Here is an 11797-nt window from a genome sequence, read left to right as displayed (position 1 = left end):
CCCCCAAGAAAGGCTCTGAACAGCTCATCATCTTTACTTCCTGAGCCCTGGGATCTGTTTTGGAGATGGGTTGGACAGCACTAGGGGTCAGTCTACTAGAGACCATGCCCTCTGCTGCTTCCTAGGTGTGCATGTCTTTAGGCATATCGTCCAACTGCTCCAACCTCAATTTTCCTGTCTTTGAAGTGAGCAGAGGAGTGACTAGCACATGCTGTCAATTGCTGTTAAGTGGTCACCACTGACACTTCAACTGGCTACTAGGTTCCCTATTGACCTTCAGGTTGTCATTTACTAGGGACAATGATCAGTCTCAGTGGCAAGAGACTCGTCTCTACCTGCCATTCTCTGACCACAGACTGATCTTCTAGAAGGGTATACTTTTTTAAAGACGTGTGTGTGTGTGTGTGTGTGTGTGTGTGTGTGTGTGTGTGTGTGTGCGTGTGTGAATGTTACATGTGAGTTCCCAAAGAGGCCCCCCAAAAAAGAGTGCTGGATTCCCTAAAGCTGGAGTCACAGGCAGATGTGAACCGTCTGACATGGTGCTAGGAACTGAACTTGGGTCCTCTAGAAGAGCAGGAAGACTCTTAACCCCAGAGTCATCTCTCTAGCCCCAAGGGTATGAGCCTATTTTTTATTATCCTCTTCCTTTAGAGTTCCTTGGAAAAGAACTCTCTGCTTCTGACAGACAGCAGAGTCTAGACATTGTCTTTACTTATTGCAAAAAAAAAGATCTGTGTGTACATAGTCTACTCTCTAAGTTAGCTTGGTTCATCAGAGACCATGATGTCCCCAGAAAGTTGCGGCTATTGTATAGATGCCACTACTAGTAACAGCCTGAGGTAGCGACACTCCCAGGAATCAACATACCAAGGCTCTGGGCTGTCGTCTCTAAATGCTGTAGGTCTGCAGGCAGGGTAGGGATCACCCTAGACAAAGTCATGGGCCACTCTTCTTCTTTTGGATAGATAAGGCATTGTCCCCCTGCAGCCTTCTTGTTCTGCAGTGAGTGGAGAGAGTCCCCAGTTCACCCAAGTTTATGCTCATGGTTAATATGAGTCTGAGAGTCCTCTGGCAGCTCTCAGTACATCACCAAATACAGGCAGCTAAAGATGCTAAGTGGGGGAGTTGGGGGATAATAAATAACAGCAGGAAAATGGATTTTTTTTCTGTGTCCACAGAGGCACAGAACCAGGGTAGACTAATTGTAAAAGTCCCACATACTCACCTTTCCTTAGCCTTACCAAATTCATTAATTGAATGGCCACAAAAATCATTTAATCCCTCTGTGCTTCAGTATTGTCATCTACAAAGCAGACGACATCCATCCCAGCAAAGCCAATGCTCACAGAGGATCTGGCACAGAGCTAGTAAAGAGTAGATCCAACATGACAGTATCCTAATCACATGGTGACCTTCTACATGGTCCCTGTTTGGTCATGACTTGTAGTGGTGCAAGAGGTTGAGGTTCTGCATCCTGGACAAGCCTCCTGGTGATGGAGATGCTGCATGTGGCTATGATTCAAGGGACTGGGTTAAGAGACCTGAAGCTGTACAAAGGCAATTTGGACCATGCACCACCACAGCAAGAATGTCTCCTGGCGTCATCTGTTTGTGCTGATGCGATGGCTAAAGGGACCCCACCTGATCTGTCTTAGCATTTCATGAGGGTTTGTTTGGGTTCCTCTAGAAAGGAAAGAAGAAGAAACCCAGAGCCCACCCCTCCCAGGCATCACACTGTCCTGGGGGAGCACATGGAGTGAGAAGAGATTCCATCTAGAGTAGGAGCTGGGGCCAAGCATCCTCCTGGCTTGTAGTGAGCAGATGAGCATCCCTACCACACTGCTCAGAACTGGACAGAGAAAGACTATGCAGAGACAGTTGTAAAAGCATTGATGTTTCTACCTCTTGTTAGTCTTTCAAGTTTAGAGAGCATGGTGGTCTCCCAACCTGGATGCTCCTCAGGTTTTCCAATGTGCAGTATAAAAATATTCTAGACTTTGCTGGAGACCAGTGCTTCTCGACTAGGGGCAAGTATAAACTTATGGCACATTTAGGGACATTGTGGAACATCTTTGGTCATGACAGTTGAAGATTGCAACTTCACCTGTGGGTAGAGACCACAGAGGATGGTCCCCCAAAACACAGTTGACCCAGTCACAATGTCAAGAGTGTTGGGGCAAAAAACCTGCCCTCAATATATTCAAGATATTCAAGCATACCCCCAGAAAAAAATTGTGTTAACAAATATTCCAGGGGAATGTGACCGAGAGGCAATGTAGAGATGATGAGAATGACCTTGGAAAGTGATGCTTGGCTTCCATCATCTTTTAACTTACGTATCCATCTATGAATTTCTCTCTGGCATGTAGTGTTTGTATGTACATGTGTGCAGGTGCAAACACCTGTGCATGTGTGTATGCAGCTTGGAAAAGGATCTCAAATATCCCCCATGAGGGCTCTCTCTGTGCCTTGAGACAGGGGTCTCACTGAACCTAAAGCTTACCATTTTCAGCTAGTCTGCTGGCCACCACATCCCATGGACCTTCCTATCTCCTATTCCCCAGCACTGGGATTAAGGACATTGCCATTCCAGGCTTCTACTATGGGTGCTGTGGATCCAAACTCAGGTTTTCGTGTTTGTGCAGCACTGAGCCATTGCTCTAGCTTGGGATGTGTGACCATGAACAAGGTTTCTGAGTGTTTGCACCCCAGTTCCTTTATCTCTAAGATGGAAGGATCATAATAGCAGCAACACACACAAGTCAGGGACATTGGGAGATTAAGGAGCCAATCTGGGGATTATAGCTTTGTCACGTAGCATGGGACAAATGCGTGCTAACTGCTGGTTATAGCCAGGCTGGGCAGTGAGGTTAAGATGTCTCATAGGTCTGGCCTTAAAAGCTTGCAGCGGCTTCCTAAGAAGGTGTGGTGGGACAGGTGGGCTCACCTGGAAGCGATGGAAGTCCTGAGGCTTGAAGTCGTTGGGAGAGCAGCCGCACCAGTCCACGATGTGCTTGTACTGGCACTTGCAGCCCAGCTTGCGGTTCCAATTGGTGATGCGCAGGTTGTTATCCACCATGGTGTCGCAGTGAGGGCTGTTCTCCAGGACCGTGTGGAAAAAGGACTGTAGAGGAGAAAAGGGCCCAGCCTGAGAACCCAGTAACGCACAACGAAGTGTGTCAGATTGGCATGTCCTTTCTGTGGACCATAGAGTGCAAAGGGCTCTCCAGGACACCAGTGTCAAGTCTATCTCAGGCACACAGCATCAGCTGCCAGGCCTGTGCATCTCAGGGTGCAGATGTCTGTTTAGTCTTCACTGGCTAATTCTACCTACAAGTCTATTGTCTTGAACCTTCCTTCCCTAGTGCCTAGAATCTGACATGAAGATAACTGTCCCTTATCACCTGGGACATCTGCAGTCTGTTTAACAGATAGGAAGAGCTCCTCTGGATGTATCAACAAATGGGGACCAGAAGCAAACATGACAGACAGATTTCCAGGAAACTACAGGCTGCCAGGGCTCCTGCCTGCAAAGAACTAAATCAGGAGCCACTGAGCTCAAAGAGTCACTAAACTGGGTATTGAGGAACTGCTTTCTGTCTGTGGTGCTGAAGGAGCCCACCCAGTGTGGACAGAAAACTAGTAAATGTGGGCTGCGTGTTTTCTATGGTAATGAACCAGCATGCATAGTTTTTTCCTAATATTAGGACTCTTGGTCAATTCTTTCAAAGATTCTGAGAAAGAGGTGATGCTGGGAGGAGAAGAGAGGCAGAGAGGGGACATAGCGTTTGGTTACAGACACTGAGCTACTGAAAGAGAAGGACAAGTGCGATTTCTATTTCAACACAGTTTTATAACAAGCTCTGCCGACTGGAGAATATGCTTCCTCCTGGACCCTGGTCCCCAGGGGAAGCTGCTGGTGGATATGTGTCTGATGGTTGCAGATTTATGGACACAGTCTTTAGATTTCTTCTTAGCCCCGGAGCTGTCTCAGAAAGAACAAGCAGGCAGACACAACACAGTGGAGGAAGAGGCTCTGACAGAGACCCCAGGGAGATGTTTTGGTGCTGAGGCAGAGGTGGGGAAGTGAGTGCACTCAGAGCTTTGGGGGTACCGATGGTGTCGTTGGCATATTGCTGAGAACAACCGAACTCCCAGAGAATCTCTTCTAAATGGGCGGATGAGCAAAATGAAGCTCCACCTTCCCCTCAGCTCTGCTCACTTGTCTTCCTGTGATGCTAATGACATTGGCAGGGGACCTGGATTTAAACTTGACTTGTCTACAAGCCCACAGAGGCACCTCTCTTCCATCAAGCAGTGGGGGAAAGTACCCAATTACCAATTGCCCTGTGTCCTTTATAACGATGCAGAAATTCCCTGCAAGATAATGGATGAGGGGGTTATCAGAATAGAGAGAAAAGGTGATTTCCGCTGAAATAGGATTAAACGCTGATGACTTAACATGTGCACAGAATAGTAAAACCTGGCTCAGAGAGGCTGGGCTGCTCTTCACGCTGAGCTGTGTGGTCAGCCAGTCCTCCTGGGAGCTGGCCCCTGACCTGATATGATACTACATGGGAATCATCCACGGAGATGCATGGTCTCTTCCAGGCTGTGTGATTAGGACTTGAGGCCCAACAGCCGGGGAGCAGAGAACCACACACGAGCAAAGCCACAGGCTCCATGGAAACAGAACGAGCACTGGGGTTTCCCCAAGGTTAGAAGTCTGGATAAAACTAGCTAGAGGTCAGGGAGATGAAGCCAGAAGCTCCCATCTCAGAGAAGGCAGCTTCCAGTAGGTGACAGGCAACTTAATCAGGATGTGCCTGGCTGTTTTAAAATGGTCTGGAGCCTTATGCGGTGGGGACTGCACCCGGATGCTACCAAAGATGCAGGGGCTTATTCAGTATGCTCCACAGGAAGGGCTGAGCCCTGATCATTTGACCATGATGGCTGACAATGGAGAGGGCCAGTGAAAGAGACCCTATTTGGTTTTCCCAGGGTGATTGTGGATCAACTCTCTCTCTCTCTGTGTGTGTGTGTGTGTGTGTGTGCAATGAAGACAGCACTCTCAGGGAGTGACAGGAATGACAGAACTGTATTCAAATGAGAAAAGGGATTACTGGTGCTGAAAATGGTTATTACTTCACTGCATGATTGATGACTGGAGGATATGTTAAAAGTTGATGTGGCTGTCCTGGAACTGTTAGCATGCACCTCACAATTCCAAAGAGTGTCATCAACAATCAGAGGGCTTGCAATTTTAACATTTTTTTTTCTTTTTGGCTGCAAAGTAGCAGTAACATCTTTTTCTAGAGAAGTCAGACTATTGGATTGTTTTCTATTACAAATATGGGCTGAGTGCCCTAAACAGGGTTGCTTTTTGTACTTGGCATGCAGAGACCGTACAGGCTGTGGTTGCATCCTTGACACCACCCGTGCACTGCAGGTCTGGCTATGAGGTCAGGTCTGCAGGGACCAGTGTGGTTCTCCAGCACTGTCTGGAGAGATGCAGGATCACACGGTCAAACATTCACTCTCTGCTAGGGCTACACCTAGCACCTCTCCCTGCACCCCACCCTGGGATCTTTCCTGGAACTCACCTCAGCAGGAAGAAGGGTGTAAGAGTAAAACTGCTTCATCTTGGTCACCAGGTCATCTGTGGAGAATGCCACATACTCTACAAACTTCCGGTTAAGCAGGAACCAATCAGAGCCACCGTCCACAGCAATGCCCTCTGGGATCCGCCGGTCCCCCAAGCGCCACATATGTGCATCACACTCCAGGAAAAGACGGTCCAGGCCCTGTTTGCGAATGAACCTGGGCAAAACAAGTTGACCTTGAGTACCTGGGTAAGAGGGTTCTTCCCAGAGCCCAAAGACACCATCATGGCAGTTAGGGTATTTACTGAGCTCTTGCTGGGTGCTCACAGGAGTCAGAATTTCACATGCAGCCTACTGCTTATTGCTCCTGGGTGAGGCAGGGCATAGCATCTCTGCAATAGGGATTACTACTGCCCTGTTGGCTAGAAGAACCACTGGGGCCCAGGAGGCCTAGTGCAGCTACCCAGCAGCTCACACAGACGTGAGCAAATTCAGTCTTACCTCTACTTTTTTAGAAATTTCTCCCAACAGTCTTTTAGTGGTTGCTGTGACAGTTTGATGAACACAGCTCGTGGGCCCTCATCTTAGGACAGTGCTATAAAATTCCTTCGCGTGCGCGCACATACACACATACACACGCACTCACGCATACATACATACACTCTACACACATGCACACACGCATACACACTCATACATACACTCTACACACACACATACTCAAATATACACATACTCTAAAACACACACTCACTCATACATACACTACACACACACATACTCACACACTCACTCATACACACACATGCACACACTCACTCATACATATGCTCTCTATATACACACTCTTATACATATATACACATATTCTCACACACTCACACACACACTCATACACATACACACATACTCTCTTACACTCACACACACACTCATACACATACACACATACTCTCATACACTCACACACACACTCATAATACACTATACACACACTCATACACACACTCACACACACACACACTCATACACACACACACTCACACCGACATGGCTCAGTTGGAAGAATGACTGCATTGCACACATGAAGCCCTGGGTTCAACCTCCAGTATCACGAGTTGACCTGGCATGGTGACATCACTCTAGCACTCAGGAGGTAGAGGCAGGAGGAACATAAATTCAAGGTCGTCTTTGGCTCTGTGCTGAGCTCTGAGGCCAGCATGGCCGAAGAGACACATGCACGCACGAACACACATCAGATTCAGACTCCAGGATGGGTGCATGTTGGGAACTTTCTGGGCTGTAAGCTCCGCATGGATACCTAGCTCATTAGAGCAAGGAACCTTCCTATGATAGGTGTTCAATAAAGGCTTGCTGTGGAGAAACCGAAAGTTCAAGAACTATAGCTCCTAGCTCTGCAATAAAAACCACGACACATCAGTATGAATCTGTATAGTTTTTTTTTTTTCAGCACTAGGGCTCAAACCCAGGGCCTGAGCATGCTTGGCAGGTAGTCCACCATGGAGCTACAGTGCCTGTTCAAGCTGTTTCTCAAATCACACATTATCCATGGATTTATAAAATATTTTGAAAAAATAACAAATTATGATCTTCTGGGTATTTCATTAGCACATTAAATGACAAGATGTGGTGGCATCCTGGCACATCTAATAAGTACTTTTGTGGAAGCAGTGGGCATAAATTATGCTTTGAGGCATCGACACACACTATAATGTGTAATTCCAGTCTGGGCCTAATTCAGTGACCACTGGTATTGCCGTGGCTTGATACTTACATGATCTCAGGTTGCATTTGGTGGGGAAAAAATGAAAGGCCCCTCTGAGCTCTTCCCAAGCAGACACAAAATTAATACTCCTGGCTTTCATAGTAGACAACTCACCTCTCTCTCTCTCTCTCCTTTCTCTCTCTCTCTCTCTCTCTCTCTCTCTCTCTCTCTCTCTCTCTCTCTCACACACACACACACGCCTCATTTAGGACTATGAGGGCAGATGAGGCAGAAGTGGCATTTCTTCTCTTCTGTCTTTCTGTCTCTGTCTGTCTATCTGGCTGTCTCTGCAGCTAGGAAAATCAAAGCTCCTTAGATGAGCTCTAAGGGAGTGGGTGTGTTAGGAGTGTGGGCAGAGATATAAGCGAGCTTTCTTCTTGAATGGTCAGTTCACTCACAGCGAACTTTATTGAACACCTACTGTGTGCTAGGCATGGTTCTAGGTGCTCGTGGGCATCAAGCAGAAAGAAGACTGATCCTTACTTGGATGAACTGAGTATCTACGGGGAGTCTCCAGTCTGCAGGGCTCCCAATGCAGGGATCTGTCTGCTGTTCCAGCCTTCTGAGCTGTGCTCTGGTCCAGGAATCTGGATCTCTGAAGCTCTGGTTAGCAGCCCTCTGTGTAAATCTTCTCCTAGTCACCCTGCAGCAGTCCTGTTCCATGCTAGGTTGGCCTCACCCCTGCAGCACTCTTCACCCATGCTAGGTTGGCCTCACCCCTGCAGTAGTCTTCAGCTATGCTAGGCTGGACTCACCCCTGCAGTAGTCCTGCTCCATGCTAGGCTGGCCTCACCCCTGCAGTAGTTCTGTTCCATGCTAGGCTGGCCACTTTCCTAAGAGACACACAGAAGACTCATATCAACAGAATCCACCAGAACACCCAGGTGTTCAGAAGACATATGTGTCCAGTATCCTTGATCTTATTCTTTCCCTAATGAGTTCATTCATAAAGTCCCTTTCTTCCTGGGAAGTTCAGTGGGAGCTGTTCATTATAGACACACTATCACTTCTACGGAAACAAAACTGAAGTTTGACAGGAAGCCCTGTGCTTTGGAATATCAAATCTTGCCTTGAGTTCGGCTACTAATAATCATACAATAATGTCCAGTGGCTGCACAGGACCATGCTAAAAACTCTAATTTCAGATAACTTATGTGAAAATTCATATGGAAACCATACTAGCAGAAAGAGAGAGTGAACAACAACCTATGGTGAGGGGCCAAGCAAATTCCTCCTTCTGTGGAGCAGTGTTTAAACCCCACCTTACAACACAGGCTAACAGCATCTTGTGATTTTAATGCACTGTCCCTGGTTCTATTACTTGAATGCAACATTCATTCATGAGTCATCTCCAAAATGAAATGCCCATGGTTTTCTGGGAGTGGGTTCCATATTTACTGCCTTTGCAAACAGGATAAGCTGCAAATGTGTGCTTTGGTGAAGTATGGTTAAATAAAGATAGCCCATTCCTCAAGGCTAAGAACGCTTTCTCATGCCACAGGAGCTACTGAGGACTTTAGTTTTAGAAGACGGTAGCAGCCCAGAGCCTGGGTTTTAAGCAGAGGATCAGAGTCAACTCTTTGAGCTGATATTTCATTTTAAATTTTTCATTTACTCTGTTCTGAGCATCCACCATAACTTGAAACATAAAAGGTGAAGTTGGAAGACAAGGTAAGTCTAAAGACACTCTCTTTTCATATGTGTTGGCTCCTGGCTCTCTCCCATCAGGGCTGAGCACTAGTTTGCCTCTATGGAACTTATAACATACAGAAGGATGTCTTCTCCAGTCTCTCAGTTGTATTTCTCATTGCCATGGTTACCTTGGGGCATCTGGGCAACAGGTGGCGCCAAAGCAACACAGGCACTATGAAGAGCCAGTTTCAACAGGACTCTATGAACTCACAATAGGAGTACCAACAGCCTTCCAAAACCACATGCCCCTGCAGGGGTCTTGCAAAGTATTTAGCAAGCACTAGTTACCCAAGCAATAAATGCGGGCAACCACCAATCAGTTCTTCCATATGGTGACATCCCTCTCCCATCCTTAGTATCCCGAATTCTTTCCATGCATTATTGTTATCCATTGCTTCTTCTTTCTCGTGCAAGGTTCTTATTTAGTGTATCATCTGCTTCTGCTCACGAGGTGTACGTCTCGAGGTGGCAGAGATGTTTGTCTCCTAATTCTCTGCTGTATCCCTAGAACAATGCATTCTGTATACCAGGTGCTCAGCAAATATTATTTACTCAAGGGATGATTGAACAACAGAAAAGGCAGAAGCCACAACCACTAGACAATCAGGAAGTCACAGAAATGACACAACTAGGTACCCACCCACTTCCTCTAACACATCTGACATGCAGCTGAGGTGTTAGAGGAACGGACTCTCTGAAAGGCTGACCAATTTCACCCAGGCTTGGTAATCTCAGCACTGGGGAAGTGAGGCAGGAGACTTGCCTTGAATTTGAGGGCAGCCTGGGCTTTATAGTGAGTGCCAGGCCTGCTGGAGCTACACAGCAAGAACTTGCCTCAAACAAAACAAAAATAAGGCCGGTTAAGTAACTTCTCCAGAGTCACAGAGCTAGGGGCCTTGAACTTGACCCCAAGGTAAGCTCTTAGGATTTCTGTCATTCGCTGCTTCCATTCACCAGGGCCCTCCCAAATGGATAGAAATGAAGGATTTGAGCATTTCCACTGCTTCAAAGAGACAAGAATAAGAGTCTCATGTTGCTTTGAAAGGTTTTCTGGGGGACCCATGAGGACTTGCACCTTCAGAGTGGCCTGAATTTCACACGGAAGCACCTGCATTCAACTTTATTCCTAGGTTTTGAGAAATGCATGACTTGCCTTCCAAAGTTTATTTTTACTTATAATGTAGGCTTCACTGGGACTCAAGGGACTAAATTCTAATAGCTGAGAAGGAATCTAAATCACATGTAAGGTTTTGATTAGGTCAGAGGGTCCAACTGTCCCCCGGGGAGAAGAGGTCAGTGAAGAAGGGCTCTGTTGTGTCATCAGGAGCCAAGGTGGTTTCTCCATTCTGCTCATTCCCTGGCTGCCATCTTTTTACACCCACCAAGTGTGGTGCTACCCCAGGACTTTCTGATGTGTTCCAAAAGGATGGAGGCTGCCCCCTAGAGTTCTCAGTGTGTTCAAAGAAGCCTTAGCAGTTTGCAAAGTTAACTAATTCTACAGCCGAGCAAAACAAACAAAGAGAAAAGCAATTAAGATCCAGAGAAGATGAATGATGTCCCTACATTGCTGGACGAACCCATCTGCTTGATGTTCTTCACGGCCAACATCCTGTCATGGAACCCCCTTAAAAAAACAAAAAACTAGCATTTTACTTAAAACATAAAGCCAAGAATTGAGCTATGGTTTAGTTGGTAAAGTTCTCATGTAAAAAAAAAAAATGAGAACCCAAGTTCAATCTCCAGAACCAATGTAAAAAGCCAAGTGTGTTGCTGGGTGTGCACACACACAAATGCACACACACACACACACACACACACACACACACACACATACATGCACACACACACCTGCATATCCACACACATATCTTCACACATACAAATGGACAAATAAATGAAAATGAGGCCACAGAACAAAGCATGATTGCCCACAAACTCTACAATCATTGATTATCTGACATGCTCACACATTACAGCTATATGATGCAGGGGAGCCATGAAGCCAGGCTCCTTGATCTAAGTTCCACATCTGGAACCAGCCCCACACTTCATGAGCTGCTTCAAAGTGCAGGTGGGAAAGAGACTGAAGCAATGACTTCCTCTAAGAGTTAGCCTGAAGGCTTGCGTAAGACAGTGTGGGGGAGGGCTTAATGCCGTGCTGGACACACGGTCAGCACTCCACAAGACATTTGGGGTGTTGAAGTTTTTCTTCATCAAAATGGGAGTTTTCAATGTTGATCTCTTTTGTCATCATCTGGGATTTAGTAGAAAGGCATGTAGTGTAGCCAAGAGCTGAAAAGAAACCCATGTGAGAAGGGATGGTGCTTCAGCACCAAGGACAGTGCCCAGCATGCCTCCCCCCCCCATCCCAGTTCATGAAGTGAACTTATTTTATGCTAATGGTTGTGATGGTGGAGGTGATAGGTGCCATACCCATCCTTCTAACTGTGCCCAAGGGCTATCAATACAAACTCTTCTTGCCATCAGGAGTTATTACTAGGTTCTGATCTGGGTAGACTCTAACATCTTGCTGGTCTAAGACACGGGTATAGGAAACTAGAGGGCTTGGGGCAGTCATGATTTTAGCATCCCTAGAAAGCATATTTGATATCTTCCAGACCCTGATCTCTGTACTGAGACTAGGATGGAGAACACCATCTCTGTCCTTCTCTCCCAACTAGAGGCAGAGAACAAAGTAGGTACCGACAGGTACCTC

The 11797-nt window shown here is 46.6% G+C and overlaps 1 protein-coding gene across 1 annotated transcript in view; it reads right to left on the bottom strand.

The window, feature by feature from the left end:
• The window catches only part of Xylt1 (xylosyltransferase 1), a 296401-nt gene that overhangs the window by 25524 nt on the left and 259080 nt on the right, over window positions 1–11797 (bottom strand). Inside the window, exons 7-8 of the mRNA XM_005351043.3 lie at window positions 5604–5820; window positions 2948–3124 (exon numbers count right to left, since the gene is read on the bottom strand). Coding sequence (XP_005351100.1) covers window positions 2948–3124; window positions 5604–5820 — 394 coding nt within the window. The remainder of the gene's footprint in view (window positions 1–2947; window positions 3125–5603; window positions 5821–11797) is intronic.

The sequence above is a fragment of the Microtus ochrogaster genome, chromosome 8, assembly GCF_000317375.1.
Source record: "Microtus ochrogaster isolate Prairie Vole_2 chromosome 8, MicOch1.0, whole genome shotgun sequence".
NCBI classification, from domain to species: domain Eukaryota; kingdom Metazoa; phylum Chordata; class Mammalia; order Rodentia; family Cricetidae; genus Microtus; species Microtus ochrogaster.
This window is presented reverse-complemented; position numbering and strand designations above follow the sequence as displayed.